The sequence below is a fragment of the Phyllostomus hastatus genome, unplaced genomic scaffold (assembly GCF_019186645.2).
Source record: "Phyllostomus hastatus isolate PE091 unplaced genomic scaffold, TTU_PhHast_1.1 phas_scaffold_46, whole genome shotgun sequence".
In the NCBI taxonomy this organism is placed as follows: Eukaryota; Metazoa; Chordata; class Mammalia; order Chiroptera; family Phyllostomidae; genus Phyllostomus; species Phyllostomus hastatus.
In genome coordinates this window covers 43,459,721-43,477,483 of record NW_025334032.1, presented here as the reverse complement: position 1 = coordinate 43,477,483, position 17,763 = coordinate 43,459,721, and the positions used below count along the sequence as shown (strand labels likewise).

Below are 17,763 nucleotides of genomic sequence, written 5' to 3'. Positions count from 1 at the left end.
ACATGTGTGCCATTAAGCCACTGAAGAGTAGAAAAAATAGCATTAATGACTTGGTTTGAAGTTGATTGATTCTAGGTCAAAGGCATTTCTTTAGCTTTCAACACTCTGTTTTTATATGTTGCAGTATGTTGGGAGGCTAGGGAGCCTCTTCAAGTTGTAGACACGGGGTCTTTTAAAAAATTTCTATTTTTCAATTACAGTTGACTAGCCTTACAGTCTTTGGACAATGGACGGCTGCTGAGAAACACTGTGTGTGCTCTGTATCCCCGATACTCTATAACTCTCCTCATCTCACCACCCTTGCCATGTGGGGCGGTCACTCGAAGGATGGATACAGATAAAACAATGTTAGTTTTCATGTGAACTCAGTGTGTTTACCTTTCAGATGCTATTGAGAACATTGTACGTATGGGACATTAGCCTCTCCTTTAAGGAATAATTTTAAAATAAAACTTCATTTAAAAAAAATGGCCCTTGGGTAATTCTCTTAACCCTGTTGGGGAAGGGAGTGTGCTGTGCAGGAGTTCCCTTCGAGTCATAGGGCTTTTGGTAAGAACTTCACCCTCACAACCCCACTTCCTGGCCCCCTTCAAAAAGTGACTGGCCCAAGGCACTGACCTCTGGGGAATTTGAGAGGCCATAGAAAAAGTGAAAGGTTGGCTATCAGGTTTCCTGTAATTAGGTTAATTTGTCACCAACTGTAGAGACTCCACGGTTTGGAGATATTCCAACGGAAGCTGTTTTGTTTTCTTACTTGTTAAGCTTCACTGACCAAAAAGAACCCCGGCTCTCAGGAAATTAATAAAAGGCCCTGAGTGTCACTGTCCCTGGTCGCTTACCTCTCTTCTGGGCAATCAACCATGAGACTCCAGTCCCTGATTCCTGTGTTCCTCTTCTTTGTGGCTATAATGCCAAAAGGTAAGATGGTGAGTAATTCTGGAGCTAGGCTTCTTAGGAGACCTGTGGATATGCTCGATTCCACCATGGCCCTCTGAACTTGGACCCTAATGCACAGCCTGTAGGAATCCAGAATTCTAACATGCTCGTCTCTTTTGGGACTTAGGAGGACAACACTGCAAAGCAGGACAAAGATTTCCATCCACAGAAAATGAGATCTGAGAGCTCCATGATTAGAAAATGCAGCCCAAGTACAGGGAGAGATAAAGAAGCTTTGACACATAACGTAAGAATCAGTATACAAATCAAGGAGCTGTTACCAGGGTCCTCATCTCTCAAAGGGAGAGTGAAAATGGCAGCTAGTGGTTGGGGCTTGGTTAGTGAGTGGCAGACACAGAGTCTATTGATGAAGAATATTTGTGAAGGGTAGAAATTAGGTGCACAAGGCAGAGGTCAACAAAAAGAGGGTTGTGTCACATGATAAAAAACCAATACGGAGTAGGGGAATTTCAAAAAGCATACACAGAGGGATAAATCTTCTTCCATCACCAAATTTTAAATAAAAGACAAAATACGAAAGAAGCATTTTAAGAATCTGAGTTATATCCTGAGGACCCATGATTCAGAAGCTTGAATATAAACATGTAAAATTGGAACACAAAGGGAATGTGGTCACCTTGAAGCTGGTTCATCCAGATTCTTGTAAGAACTGACGAAGTTTTTTCTCCCCTGGGATGTTCAGATCCCTGGATATAATGTCTACAGCCACTGAACATAGATATAGTCTGGATAACTCTCTCTTCCTTGGTTCATCTCTAAGATTCCCTTACCTGCAATCAAAGATGCTCATTTGTTTAATCTTTGCCTAATCCATGGATATCTAGGGATTCACCAGACTTACAATGTTCTCCTCCTGGAGGAGTTGATGTAATTCTCATTTGGTTCTCAATTCTGCCACTTATAGGGACACCAGTGTAAAGTTACATGATGTTAATGTCTTAAAATTAGATAGCACTTTAATGGCCAACACTTTAACTTTACAGATAAGAGAATTCTTGTCCACATACAGAGTATGATTTTGTTTGGGTCACAGAGGTAGCAGCCACAGTGCACCTAGGACTAAGGATCTTCCTCCTGGGCCAGCGTTTCCATTAATCCACAGTTGTGGGTGCGCCCATGAAGTGGTGATCCTGACTTCCCTCAGGCCTTCACCTCAGGCTCCTCGTTGGATATTGAGGAACTTAGGGGACTTTCAGGCTTCCTCTTCTGAAAGATACAATATCTTCGGGACATCTCACTTTACTTTCCTCCAAATTTCTCTCCTTTGGGGTTGAAGGTGGGCAAGTTGAATCAGCCTAACATTCTGACATTATTCTTGGACTATTTATGCCATTCCTTAAATTTTCCTGATCTGTGGGCCTTAAAATCAGATAATTTCAGACCAATTTTCAGGTGAAAGCCCTTGCCCTAGGATAGCTAGGTCAGCATGACCGATGAGCGAATGTTTTTGCTCCTGCTGGCACTCTACCATCTAAGCTAAATTCAGCTCAACACCCAAAATCACAGCCCATGTTATGAGTCTGGTCTTTTTTGAAGGTTAAGGAGGGTTAGATCTCTTGAAAGAAGTCAAGGTCTAGCCACAATCCACCATTATAGCAGGAAAAGGTTACAACACTGGTTCAGTCTTAGGGTGGGAAGAAAACTGAGACAAATAGGTTGTTCTAGAGCAAAGGCCAGAAATAATGAGTGGGGAGATAGGATTCTGCGAAGTGTAGGCCAAAGATTTAAGAAACTAATATGGTCATGACAAGACTGGATACCCACAAGTAGAATAGTCCATTCCAAAGCAGGGACCAGATAGTCAAAATGAAGCTCAAGCCAAGAGGCTTTAGAAGGAATAAGAGAGAAAATGTGTGTGGGGTCAAAGAGTACTTAACTGCATTCACCAGTAACAAATGTTTATTGAACCCCTGCTATGTAACAGAGACTGTGCTAGACACTCAGGACACGATGGGAAACAAGAGGAGGGGACTTCCCACGATACAGAAGACAGTTGTTAGTCAAAGTATCACACCGACTAATATATGATTATAGATTTGAATGAGTCCAATGAAGAGGAACAGAGCATCGCAAGTGGCCTCCATCTGTGTGTGAGGCCAGAGTAGACTTCCCCGAGGCATGCCTTCTGAGCAGAAAAGGGAGTGAGGGGTGTTCATGATCCCCTTGCAAGGAGGCAGCCAAGTGCTGGTCCTGGTGCAGAAGGAGGCAGCATGCATGGCGAACGCAAGAGGCTGTCTGTGTGAGCACCAGTTTACCTAGGGATGTGTGCCAAGCCTTTTAGGAAAGGATGCCCAAGTAAAGGTTCTAGGGCACCAACGCTAGGTGGGGGGGGGGGTGGCATTTTAAGGACAAGGAGGGCCCGGCAATGAGATGTTGCTCTGTGCATGGGTATAGTCTTGACTAGACCAGATCACACCGGGGTCTTGGTTTGCGCACATAAGGAAGGAGGAGTGATGGATTCTAGGCAGCCCCTCAGCCTCACAGGTGTCCTTGGAGGGTCTTTCCCTTTGTTTCACCCCCCATCACTGGTCCCTGCCTACTCTCTTCCTGGCTCCACCATAGAGGGAATCTCAGGGTTACAATAGCCTCCTTCTTTCCAAATCTTGAGATAACCATCTTTTGAGGTCAACATGAGGAGTTCAGCCTGAGGAGTCACCAGCAACTGTGGGACAATAGAGAAAGGGTGTAAACTGCAATCATGAGGAGTTGGAAAATCAAAATCCCTACCTTTCCTATCTGTTCCTTCCTATCTGTTCATTCCCGAGGTCTAAAGGCCAACGAGCCTGCTCCAACTGCGCATGGGTTCTCTAAGTCACAGCCATGTCTGGATTCGACAACGTGGACTGTCTGACCCCTGCTCTACTTTGTGCCCCTGCCTTTCACTAGGGGAGGCCCCTTCTCTCTTTTTCCAAATGAAGTTCCCTCCCTAGGCACCAAGATCAGACTCCGTGGGAGTAGGACCCTCAAGTATAAGACAGAATCCAGAGTAAGGCAGTAAGGGGAGTGTGTCACTGGAGGTGCGGAGGACTCGGAATTCACAGGCAGAAACTGTCCCCATCCATGATGACAGATGTGAGCCTGGGGGGCAGGGTGCACAACGACCCTATGAATCTGGGTCGGGGCCCAGATGTTCAGTGAACTAGGCCAGTCACAGAAGACAAATACCCAGAATTCCACTTGTATGAAAAATATAAAGTAGTCAGACTCATAGAAACATGGAGTAAGATGGTGGTTGCCAGGGCCGAGGGCTGGAGAAAGGTGGACCTGTAGTTAACTGGGCGGAGAGCTTCATTTACATGAGAGGGATAAGTTCTAGAGACCTGCTAGACCACGCTGCGCCTAGAGTTAACTAGGCTGAATTAAACACTGGAAAATGTACGAGGGCAGGTCTCATGCATGGTGTCCTCGCCTCAGTAAAAAAGGGGACAGTGGGCAGGAGGTTATCTGGAGCTGAGGCGTCCCTGGGATTATGACAAGGACCCTTCAGAGGCATGCCGTGTAAGTCACGCCACCCTCTTAGCCCAGGACAGTCAGGATGAGCCCTGGAAACTAACTTCCACTAATGCACATGAACTTGGGAGGCTGAGGAAGGTCACTGAGATGGAAGGAAGTGGCTGTATTGGAGCACACATGTAGTCATGTGCTTCTGAGCAGCCAAGTGAATCAAGGAGACATACAGATACATTTAAGAAAAATACTTCTCAGCCCTGAGAGAAATCCTCTCTGCATTTCTACATTTAAGGGGCATTAAACAATGTGGAAAATGTGTAGACCTGAGAGTAGAGAAATTAGGTAGGGTAGAAACCAAAGGATTCGTAGACTTTTCTGTAAAAGGAGACGAGGAGGATGTTGTACCAGGGCATTTCAACAGGTGGGAAGTTTAGCAACTCTGTGCATTACCCCAGATGCCTCCCTGGTCTTGGTGACAACAACAAATTGATCTGCACATTTCAAAAGGTGCTTCCAGCAGGGGACCCCTCTCCACAGTCTTCTAGAAGTCAGCCTGCCCTACCCACACGTGTTTGGTCCCAAGGTCTTAGCCCTCTGCCCAAAGGCATGTCTTTTATCTGCGTGTCTGACCATCTCCTGCAGGTACAAGCATCGTCTCTATCACAAAGCCATTTTTCCGTAGGTATGTTGCTTTATGTATATCACCAAAGCCCGACGGCGATTTAACGGTGTTGTCAAACCTCTCTCCGTGCAGCAAGAGCTGGCATTATCCCAGGGCTCAAACAGTGTGTCCTTTTGAAAGGGGTGTGCAAGGACGGAGGCTGCACCTCCACGGACAGCACCATCGGGGTGTGCAATGATGAGAAGAAGTGCTGTCGGCGGTGGTGGGTGCTGTGGCCCTACCCAACGCCGGCTCCCAGGTCAAAGTCTCCTTAGAAGGAAGCGGACTGCAGGCCCTTTGAACTCCAGGATGCACGCATACATGGTTCCGGTTTCTGGGGGACCCAGGTTGTTTTTCCTCCCTTGACGGGGAGTAACTGTCCTGGTTCCACGTGCACTGACCCCCGGGACTACCTTCGTGGTGAACACGCGCAGCCTCTAAGTGCCACAAGCCTCAGCGACATAACGGGGGGAGCTCACACCCTGAAGATATTGACACAAAACAAGCTTTCTTGAAAGAGGATAGAAGTACAATTTTTAATATGTAAAATAATAAAGGTGTGAAGTAGCAGTAGGCAATGTTTGATTATCCCAAGTGGAGTGTCAACCTTCTTTCTCACCTGATTCTGAGCGTACGCTGTTTCACGACAATGTGGGAGATGTGGGTGGAGGTGGGGCAATCACGTGGTCTAGATGACCATGAACCTGAGCAGGAGGCACGGACCCAGCCAGTCCCACCCACATTGACGTGCAGCTGGCAGCCCGCTCGTGTTGCTCTTGTCAACGTGGGTGACCGTGGGCCACCGTTTCCTGAGGACACAAGCCGCCTGCATAGTCAGAATATCTGTCACACAGTCTCATGCACACTGTTGTTGATGACCACAGGTTCTTGAGTCGGTCCTATTTCAGTTAAAATTGTCATTCTTCTGCTTGCCTGTCACATGACTTTGAATCATTTATTAAACCTCCATCTGCTTGAAAATCCCCCTTCAGGAAATGAGTGCAATAAATGAACCTTTAGGGTAGGGAGAGTCATTCTACTTTCTCCAAGCCTTTTCGTGGCTCTTCATTGCTAGTTAGCCTTGCCAGAGAAAACACAGGAGGCTCAGTCAAACATCAAGTTCAGACAAACCACGGATACTTTCAGTACAAAAGGGTATACTATTTGACACATTATTCATGACCTCTGAAATCAAACTTAAGCAAGTTTTGTTTGCTAAAGCCAGCAGCCCTATTTCACATCCAGACGTGGGAAATTCCAGCATCTAACGCCCTGTGCTCAGCAGAATGCTTCCTGCCAAGCACGCTGAAACCCCTCTTAATCAGCCACTCTCCCTCTGTCTGGGGCCCAAACTTATCGTGCCCTGCTAGTCTTTCGCTACGATCAGACTGCCTGGTTCTGGGTGCTAGACATAGGGTCACTGTTGGGAATTCCAAGTGCAGGTCAGTGGATTTTTGCAAAGTGTGATGGCCCTGTGATCACCAGGAACCTGCTGTCCATTGTCTACTTTAGATTTTGCCTATCTTCATTTCTCCTCTGCCAAAGAGCCATGGCACCTATGCAAGCACTACCTAGAGAGCAATATTCAGGCTTGGACCCTGCACGTCAACGTGCTCCCTCTGCTCGCTTTAAGTGATCTCATTCCACGGCAGCTGTGGCTTCTGCTGTGCTGAGCTGCGGAGTTGACTGTGCAGTCATGCCGTTAAATCTGAACAGATCAGCATGCCTTCCCCCACAGCAGTTCCTCTGGCTGTTAAATTCCATTTGTCAAAATCATGACTTGTGCACACCGTACACTTTATAGTCTAATATTTCCCCCAAGGAATGCGAGTTCCTTACAGTGGGTTCTTACATCGCACATGAGTGGGTTAAGATACAACATCCGTTTCTATAAGCCAGAGAGTGTACTGTGGTACGTGCCTACTACTTACCAATCACCAGGCTTCTGTCCCACAGTATAGCTGCTGCGGATTGGAGTAAATGTGGTCCTTATCCAGCAGGATATTTGAGGAAGGTGGGATATTAACTCTAGAAAAGACTCAGCAGTATAATTGTAAGTTGAAATTAAAGTTACATCTTCCATTAATATCATTGGAATCTATTCTAAGAACTGTGGTTTTTTAATGATACAGGATTCTCAATATAGACTCTTCAGGTGGCCTTGTCATTTGTGATGAAGTTGCTCTTTGAAAATGCATATCCCGAAGCACGAGTGATGTCGATTTCTGTTTGTTGACTTTTTGAGCGATGCCAGTGCTATGTGTGTGTGTGTGTGTGTGTGTGTGTGTGTGTGTGTGTGTGTTTAGAGTTTTAGGAGAGATTCCCAACAAAAGTGGACAAAATTTTTACTTAATACAAGTAAAAGTTTTCAATCTGCTGTCTATGTAAGAAGTACCATTATGCAGTATAATTATAATTCTTATCATCTTTTCCTTTGCAACAATACTAAGGTAAATGGTGGCAGTTCTGAGGTTATAATGAATGATGTACCTCTTGAAAAGACAGAGCCTTCTAAATGTCTTTTTACAGGTGAGGAAACCAAGACCCTCAGAAGATAATGGTATTGCCTCAGGACACATGGTGGATGCCCAGGATTTAAGGTGGACCATGAAATACAGAATAAAATAGGAGCCATGCAGGGTGCACAGCGGGGCAGAATCGTGAAAGGTGCAGTGAGGCTGAGAACCGAAGTGACATCACTGTCTTGTCTGACGTGGCTCACAAGTGACCGTATGTTCACTACAAGCCTGACAACAAAGTAAAATGTCTCCCCTTGTGTCTTTTAACAAATCAGTTCACTCACTTGCTCATGAGAAGCATGGGTAGTATTGGTCCTGGGAGTGGATGTGAATTCCTGCTTGGGCTCTTTGCAAAGAGAACTCCATGTACTGTACGAGCAAGAACCAGGCCAGGAACCCAGATCTACTGATTGCACCAGACTCCACAGAGATGCTGGTTTCAGACCATTCTCAGCAAAACTAGATTCCCTGCTCCATTTTCTGTTTCTTCCACCCAGCAATCAGGATGATAGGTGTTTTTTCCTATGAACACCAAGTCCCTCTGATCATAACTCAAGACAGCATTACATCTAAAAAATTTTTAAACACCCATGTAGACGAAAGCTCCAGAAGTATGTAATATAATATAAATAGAGGTCTATCATTTTCGATGAACAAATTGCAGAATGTGGGTTTGGCTTTAGCCTAGCCGGGACAGTCCTTACTGAGATGCCAGTTTCAGGTTTTTCGTACAGATAAATGAGAAAAGCCACTGCAGTTGCGCAAATGTACTCATTAGGTTTGATAAGCATTACGTTTGTAGGGAAAGGTGAGGCTGGAGAGGCAGTGCCGTGAACCCCCCTGGGACCAGGCTTTCTTTGGCTTCCTCAGTGCTGCCTGGACAGGTGTCCTGCTACACGCCACCAGCAGTCGGATTAAATGACACCACCACCGACCCAGGCTTCAGTGACTGTGGTAGGAAGACACTCCATCCACAAATTTAAACGATGTGCTTATTTGTTTTCATCATAACCAGGTGATTGTAAGTGCAAAAAGTAAGTGTTTAGAAGAAAAGGGTAACTTCCAGTGCCAATTTACTAGTTGAAATAAAAAGCCCGTTTTTCACATAACCGAGGGCAGGGGTGTCAAACTCGGTTTCACCAGGGGCCACATCAGCCTGGCGGTTGCCGTCCAAGGGCCGAAATAATTTTAGGACTGTAGACATGCAACTGTTAAAAATCAACTCCTTAACTGTTAAGGAGTTGAAATTACACTCAGCCCTTTGAAAGGAACTGTGAGGCTGATGTGGCCCCTGGTGAAAATGAGTTTGATATCCCGACCCTGGGTTTTACTTTGCTGTTTTGTCTAGTGTTTTGGCCGGTTGTACCCAGTAGAACTCTGTAAACCTGCATTCCCGCACAGAGTCAAAACGAGTAGTGTTCACGATCTCTCTGAGGCATGATGTTGCCGAGTTGTCAAAGACAGACTAAATTTCACGTTCCTAGGAACGTCTCTCTCATTCGTCATGTCAGAAGGTGGGTGGTTTATTGCACCTACAGTGAACCCCAGGTGTCCGTCACTGAGAGACCAATGCTCCACAACTCTCAGCCACTCTCATCTCCGCTACGACCTATTCCCGTGAAGCAAATCTCAGAGGTTACATTATTGTGCTGGGGGGCAGCTCCTCAGGCATGACCGGAGTCAGAACAGTGGGCCAGGTGCAGAGGGTCGCCGGGGCAAACAGTCCCAGGTGCTAGCAACAGGCAAAATCACAGGCCCTTGCCAACCACTCCCTTAAGCATTCACTGTTAGAGATGACCTCTAGGTCCCAGCTGGGCGTCGGCTCCAGGTCCGGAAAAGCAGCAGCACCCACCAGGCCGAGCGATGCCATGGCTGACATCAGGCCCAGCTGCGCTGACCAATGCCTCCCTGCCCCGGTGCTGACCAATCAGTGCAGACCACGACTCTGAAAGGACACACCCAGAGAGCTGATGGGCATTCCGCTGAGATCCCCCCGAGCCCCCCAGAAAAAAGCCCTCGGGATGGAGGACCGGTACCACCCTCCCTTTGGAGCACAAACATGCCTTTCTCCCCCCTCCCCCGGGCACCTGTTCCTCGCCTCTCTCTCTTCCTCCGAAGCTCAAGGGCCCTTCTCCTGCCTCTGTCACTCGTTTCTTGAGCTGATGCCGCCAGCTGGCTCGCTTCGTCTACAAGTTTAAACAACGTGCTTATTTGTTTTCATCATAACCAAGTCACTCTTCCACATCTCGCTTCTTCTACCTCAGTGACTTTCTGAACGAACTTTCTCTTATGGCTTGTCTTGGCCCCGAGTTCTTTCTTGGCCAGAGCCCAAGCACCAAGGCTGCCGACCCGAGGTCTGGCCTGACTCCAGCATGCTGACACCTGGTGCTGTTTTGCCACCAACAATTGTGCTGATAAACAGTTCAGTAAATATTTGTAACAGGTAAGAACTCTTTGATCAAACGCCGCCTCCATCCTGCTATCGCACTGACACACGTAACAGCGACTCCTTCGTGCCAGCGAACACCCTGACAGACCCCGCGGCCACACCGCCAGGCGATCTCATAAATACTGTTCACGGTGGCTTTGTTCCGGGGCTTTGGCACGTGTGCTACAAGCGGCTTGGGTCCCGGGTAATGGGCTGCACTTCTGACGTGTTTCATGAATGCATTCATTGTCATTATTCACCGAGCGCCCAATACGCGCCAGCAGAGTTGAAGTCCTTGAAATAAGTACACCCGTAAATCAGGCGGGCGTCATGCCTTCTTGGCGCTCAGGCTGTGGGCCGGTGAGATAGAAAATAACTAATAAAAATAATAAAAGCCAATGTGCCCCTTTGGTGCAGGGCGACAAGTGCTTTTGAGAAAAAGGAAGTATTACCGCTGGCGGAGAGTTACTTGGGAATCCAATCTGGAAAGGTAATGAGGCAGGGGACTGGCGGTAAAGGGGTCCTTGAGCGAAGACTCACGGGAGGAAATAGAATTAACCACCCCCACGGTGGAGGCAATGCGTCTAAGTCAGGAGCCAGCTCAACATCTCCGGGACGAGACAAACCTGGCGTGTTCCAGAAACAACGAGGCCAAAAAGCAGGATGTTGTTTCCTCAAAATAAGTGAAAACCGGAATAAAAGGAAAGAGCCCCAGGAGACCATAAACAGACTCATTATGACAAAACCCTCTGCTCCATGTCCACGACAAGCTGTGTTCAGGGAAACAGAATGAGAGAAAAAGCAAAACATCACATTTTATAAAAAGGTAGAACTGGGGACATTTTGAGATGGAGACGCAATGTTCAACCTGTTCAGCAAATCTCTCAAAATGTTTGGAGTTATTAAAAAAGAATGGTCTCAGTTACACACACACACACACACACACACACACACACACTCAATTTATATTGTGGTGTCTACTCACTCCTATGCCGCATTTCCCTGAAAATCTCGTTCAAGTAGATGCAATGACTATACGTCTGTTTGCAGGAGCGCAGCCCTCACTGATAGCTCATGCAGACAACCGTGTATCACGTGTTTCCTCTTGGACATCCCAACACAATTCAAACTTCCTATGACCCCAACGAAGCCAAACGCATTCTCCAGAACTGCTCTTCCATCACGTTGCTGACTGGGCGACCCCGTGGTCTCCCCAGACCGCAGGACAGAAGCCGGGCCCTCCTCTGCCGTCCTTCCCCTTCCACCTCCCCCAAGCTGGCCTCTCACCCTGCCCTGGTGACTCCCGGTCGTACTCTCCCAGGGCACTTGGTGAGCACGTTTGCTGTCCCCGCCTTATTTTCTCTGTCACTGGGGCCCTGCCGACAGCTGGCGCAGCCCTGCCTGCCTACAGATTCCACGAGCGCCTTCCTTGGAATGGCCCTGTGCCCCCAGAGACAGACCCCAGGACCAGGGCCGCCACTGGATGGGAAGGGGGGCACGGACTCCCAAGTGGTCACAGAGAACCACGATGACCGCTCCCGGGGCCACTGGTGGTTTAGGCACGGAGCGGTCCCACTGCCAACGACGCCCTTGTGGAAGCCCGCACAGCTCCTAACAGTGGTTTCCTGCCACGAGGAAAGGACACGTACACTAAGAAACATCCCGATTACGTCACTTCCTACTGAAATGTTAAAAAGCCGACACCATCATACACAGGGTAGAGTAAGACATTGCTTCCGTTTTGCCAAAAGGTAAGCAAAACCACAAAAAGGCTACTACTACTACTAATGTATATGATAAGCCCTATAACACTTAGAACTCAATCCATCTCTAACCCTGTGTCGGGCGCTGTGCGTCGTACCCAACAGTCTTCATGTCCTTTAGTCCCTAAAACACCCTACGCATTAGAGATCACTCTGGGGAGAAGCAAGGTTCTCAAATGCTCTTCTCAACTTCGCGTAAGCAGTACGTTAGAAGAGGTTTTGAAACTCGCAATAAAGTAATTACTCTAGAAATGATAAAAATAGACATAAAGGCATATGCACGAAGACACCTGTCAATTGTTATAACGCGGGATTTTGGGAGCAGTAGAATAAACCTGACAGCATCAGGGAGGGAGCTGGCCCGGGCTGGCTGGGGACAGAGGGCGGGCTAAAGACACGGGAGTGAAGAGGCCCGAGCAGAGTCGTGTTCAGGGGCAGGCCTCCCGGGCCAGGCGGCCGCCCCCTGATGTAGGGCCCGCTATCTGTTCCTGCCCGCACACGCCCCCCCACCACGCCACGCGCACCCTGGCCTGCACTGCACGCAGCACTGCGCTCTAGGGCCCCCGCCTGTCGCCCCACCCCTGTGGGCCCCGGGGAGGGCACTGCCCTCTCCCCCTGGCGGCTCGGGTCCTGGAAGGCTGGCTGTGAGGGAGGAAGCAGGTGCACCTGGGCTGGCCTGACTCCGCAAACCGTCCGCAGCAGCGCAGCCCTTGGTGGCTGATGACCCTGGGCTTTGGCGCCTGAGGCACTCGGAGCTGACCTTGGCCTGACCTTGCGCGGGGCTGGCAGGGCTGGACCAAACCCCAGGCTATGGCGCCGCCCTGACGCTGATACAGGTGGGAGCCACAGAGACCGCCTGGGGCTGGTCTGCAGGTCCGGGTGAAATCCTCTGAGACTGGAGAGGGGACTTCCTGAGTCCCGTGGCCCCATGAGGGCCAGGGCGGGTGCCGCAGACCCAGAGGCACGCACGGACCCCCAGCTCCCTCCCGGACCTTGGCCTGAGCCACCTGTGCAGTGGGCGCCCCCGCACGGATGCTCCAGGCGCTGCACCTTCAGCACCTGGCCATTCCCAGGACCCTCTGTCCCTCACCCACTTGCCCTGCTGCCCGGGTGTGAACTGTAGCGAGGAAAAGGGCATTGCTTGTAAAAAGAAAGAAAGAAAGAAAGAAAGAAAGAAAGAAAGAAAGAAAGAAAGAAAGAAAGAAAGAAAGAAAGAAAGAGGAAGGAAGGAAGGAAGGAAGGAAGGAAGGAAGGAAGGAAGGAAGGAAGGAAAGAAGAAAAAGAAAGAAAAAAAAACCCCTGCGTGTGGTGCAAGCCAGCCTGTAGGTGGCCATCTTTCTGTCACAGGCCTGCACATGGGCGCTGAAGGAGCTCCAGCTCCCACGTCTCTTCTCATGAGGGCGCTAATCCCATTCCCGAGGGACCCCTCACGACCTCGTCACCCCCAAAGGCCCACCTCCAAACGCCATGGCTTTGGGGATTAGGTTTCGGTCTAAGAACGTGGTGGGGTGGGGTGGGGGGGTACAAGCATTCAGTGCATAACAATACCAGATAAAAAGAGCCCAGTGAATCTGTGAAACGCCCACCTGCAGGCGTTTTGAGGAGGAGGGAAAACGTGGGAGAGGCTGAAGCGTGGGCGACGGTTGGGTGCGTTGCAGTGGGTGGGGTTCAGAGTGATGAGGAAGTCGGATAAAATGAGTCAATCTGCCGCGCCCAGGGGACTGGCTTGCAAACCAAGGGGCTAGTGATGGGCTTCGGGAGACACGAGGTCGTTTAGTCTCTGAGGGCAGGTTCAAGGTCTAATGCAAAACTGAGGCTGGCCTTTCAAGACCCGTCATGGCGAGTAAATGCAAGAAAGAAGGTGACGGTGGATTCCTGACACCAGGAGGACCCCCAGACGCACCTCCCAGGCCCTGCTGGCCAGCGCAGCGGGGGCTGGGGCTGAGTACATGCACGACCTCGCTCCTTTCTCCTCCCCCCCCTCCCAGAGACCTGTCTGCCCCTTCCCCACACCAACTGGGCAGTTCTGGGAACTGTGTGTCCCCTTGTTTCCATGCCTGAGCCCTATGCAATCATTTGAACTACCTTAGCACCCCACATACAAGTACAAACTCTAGTTACCAAAAATGTAGAGCTCATTAAGAAGCTTTGTTTCTAAATAGAGGTGCCCATAACCTGGCCGACGCCTTCAAAAGAAAGAAGCCTTCATCTGTTGTATAGAAGCGAGGTTGCATGTAATCTTGTGCATTTGTTAGGAGATCTGTAATATTCAGATCTGACGGAGTTTTGATAAGGAAATAGTCTGTTTGCCGAGGGACACACCTGCTTGCGTGCTGGGTCTGAGGAGCGAGTCTTTAGCACAGAAGCGTGTATTTTTGTCTTAACACCGATGAGGACTCGTTAGTCCTGACCGATTACGCTTCTAGACAGGAAATGCCGTCACTCTCGGAGAAGGCCCCGTGAGAACAAATGAGCTTTTCACTCCGGCCGCGAGTCGCCCGTGGACTTAAAAGGGCGAGACAGAGAAGACTGAATAAAACTCTGGCTTCTCTGGATGAAAGTCGTGCAAATTCTCCAAGAAATACTTACTGGTATCCCATTTAACTAATCCCCATTCGCCACAGAGACAGTGTCTTGGTTTTGGTGGCAGGCAAAAACTGGAGAAGCTCTGATAATAAAAAAATAAAATTAACTTTGGAAGGATTCAATCTGCATGAACCGTTCGATAAAGTGGTTACTTTCTGTTGTGAAACTGTTTTAAACGGTAAGAGGGGGGCAGAACAATTAGACAGGTTTTCTTAATTGATTTCGAAGAAAAAATCTTTATTAGTTTCTCTAATTCAACCTTTTTTTCAGTTTTTGAAACCAGAGTAATGGAGGTGTAGGGAAGGTGCACTTCATGGTGGTCAGTGCACGGTTTTGTGAGTTGTTCACCCCGAAGTGGTGGTGGGTGTTTGCCCGTTGGCAGCGTGGCTGACTGTCGCCAAGACGCGAGGGTGACTCTGGCTGGGCCATCACTGCAGCGACCACCGGTTCGAAGGACATCACCTCCGGGTGCGGCAGGCGTCCTGACATCCAGTTTCCCCTGAGTAATCCCCCACTGTTCCCAGTGACGGCCCATCCTCCCAGCCGAACGGTCCCGTCCGGTCGGCCGTAGCCTCATCCGTTCAGTGGCTGTATTCCCACGTCCCCCGCAGACCGCGGCGTTTTCCTGGGAAGCAGACCCGCTGCGAGCCGGCGCCGCTACGGGCTGCCCTGGGACCCTGCTTCCTTCCACCTGAGTCGGCCTCAGCCGCAGCTCTCCCAGACGCCACACGAGGGCGCCCTGTCAGCCGCTGCCTGTGGGGTGCTCGGCGACGGGCATAGCATCCGTTACCGGCAATGTTCACAGCACCGCACCCCATTTGGGGGCGATCGCGCTATCAAATCCCCAGGTTGTGTTCACTCAGCTTCCTACCCTGCTCTCCTCCCGGCCCAGAGCACCTGCACTTGTAAAGCACGCACCTTGTTACCTAGGAAACCCCAGCTAGCAATGCACGTGTTTTCCGGTTTAAGGGTGTCTTCAAACATAGCATAGTTGGGCCTTGTTATCCTTTTCAAAGATTCAGCTTGAAAAATCTCTTGTTTTATTTAGTATGGACTGTGAGCATATTCAACGTAATTACTGTAACGATCGGATGCAGTCCCACCACCTTCCTCTTTGTTCCCTCTTGCCGCATCTATTGATTCTCTGTTCTTCCACTCCCTGGCCCTGCCTCCCTCTGCACTAGCAAAGGGCTTTCTCTGTTGCTCCTCTCGCTGCGCCCCCTTAGCTCCTCTAGGATCGCCGTTCTAGGATTACTTTAGTCATGAGGCATCCATGACTTACTGGGTTTTACCTTAAATCAGAGCTTTATGACCTCCCATAGAACAGAATGCCTTACCACAATTTAACTGTTTTCATTCCCCTGCCTTTTACTGTTGTTATATATTTATTTTACATCTTATGAAACCACCAGCATGGCTTCCCTTTAAGTGGCAACTGTCTTCTCACCTCTCCCCTGCCCCCCGCTTCACTGCTCGCGGGTTCTGCCCGCAGCTTGGCCGGCTCTCTGAGGCCGGCCCGCAGCCAGGGGCTGGGGAGCCCTGCCAACACACGTGTTAAATCTCGTTTTGAAGAATGTCACACCACTGGTCTTGCGGATACCGTTTCTGACCCCTCTTCCTCTCTCCTCCCCTCTGCCCCTTCAGCGACACAAAGTCAGGCAGCGTGACTGTGCTAGGTGTCTTGAGAGGAGTATTTTGATTCAGAGGTAATGAGCGAATCCTCTTACACGGTGTGGTTTGTTACAGCACAGCACTGATTAGAAGACATTTCTGTACAAGAAGAAAGATCGTTGAAAAGTGCCATGTCTTTTCAAAATTTCAATCCAACGCTTATTGAGGCTGTTGGGAAGAATATTGCTACAAAGCAATACGTTTAAAAACACAATCTTGCTGTTCAGTTCCTTCAGAGACACATGTAGACATTTTTATTGTTTCATTCTGGTTTAGCAAATGTAATACGCCTTTAAGTGGGCCGGCAGCCCGTACATAGTACCATGCACTGTGTTTGAGTTCACAGCTGTGGAAAAGCGAGGTTTCTGGGCTCATGGGGAGGATTCAGTCATGCCCCAAAGCGCTTGGGGCTCACCTGGTGGAACCCCGTGCAAAGTCAGCTGCCAGAGTCACTAGGTAAGACTGCAGAGGAAGGGGGAGGAGGGGGCATAGTCCCTGGAACACCTGGCCTCCCAGATGCCCTCAGGTGGACCTGGGGGCCCATTCCAGGTCCCCAGGAAGCCTGCAGGCCCGCCTCACGAACATCCCAGGTTAAACCAGGAGTTAAACCAGGGTGCACTGCCCAGGGAGCTGGCCCCATCTTTGTACCCTTTTCTCTTTCTTCAGCCCCCCCTCACATCTCTGGGTTTCTGACAGCGTCACTTGACAGGACTCACGAGGAAGAGCCCGAAGCTGATGCCTTGGTATTTCCCTGTCACCGAACTGTTGCCTGTGTGGGATCTGGGAAAAGATGAATGCTAGTTCCACGAAGGAGGAAGTCTGTTCTCTTTGCAAACTCACTATAAACGGATCGCTTTTGGAGGGGGATCAAGGGGAGAAGCATGACTGGAAAAAAATTTAAAAGCTTTCAGTGTAATCAGCTGGGTTTTCACTGTTTATTGATTAATGAAAAGGATTGCATATGCCTTGGAGAAATGTACTAGCAATAAGCACTATAAAATGTAGAAAAGGGAGGGAGGGAGAGAGGGAGGAAAATAAAAAAAAAGTAGAGAATGAAAAGAAATCAAGTTAAAATGCACTTGACAGAATAGCTACATGCATAAGACATTCTTAAAAATACAAACTGTAACACAGAAAGTGCCAAATACACAGAAATGGGGAATTTAGGCAGGCACTTTAAAAAAGGTCAGAAGAACTTCATTCGCAAGAGGCTTATTTCAGGTTACAAAATGTCTAAAACAGAAAGTAGCAAGACTACTTAGAGATATTCTGCGAGACGATAAATAATGCAATTGGGAAAAATGGGGGACTTGCTTCAGCTTTATGCAGAATGCGGAGTAAAACCGATCACAAAATGTTCGCTTCATTCAGTTTTTTACTCTACTTATCGGCAGAAATTTAACATAAAGCACCACCTGTTGCGGTCCCTGCAAGTCCCATAAAGGCTGTAGAAATAAGCTAGAACCCAGCGTGCTCCTGGGCTGGGAGGCGAGCCGCAGGGGAGGGGAGAGGAGGAGGTGCTGGGAGCCCCCCCCCCCCCGCGGCTATGGGTTGTTGGCACCACCAGGTGGCAGCATCTGTCAGTCCTCAGGAACGGGCTCAGGCTGCCTTTTTATTTCTCTGCGACAGACTTTCCGTTCAGCCATTTTCTCCGTCCATAGAAAGAGTGAATGCGAAATCGCATGCCATTTAAAGTAATCAGATCACGTGTAAGAAGATCAGCGATTC

The 17,763-nt window shown here is 49.1% G+C and overlaps 1 protein-coding gene across 1 annotated transcript; it reads left to right on the top strand.

The window, feature by feature from the left end:
* The first annotated feature begins 860 nt into the window (after positions 1-860).
* Positions 861-5,343, top strand: LOC123807439 (beta-defensin 130B-like). The gene is made up of 2 exons (XM_045821256.1): positions 861-918; positions 5,162-5,343. The coding sequence occupies exons 1-2, from the start codon at positions 861-863 to the stop codon at positions 5,341-5,343; spliced, it is 240 nt and encodes a 79-aa protein (XP_045677212.1).
* The last annotated feature ends 12,420 nt before the right edge of the window (positions 5,344-17,763 follow it).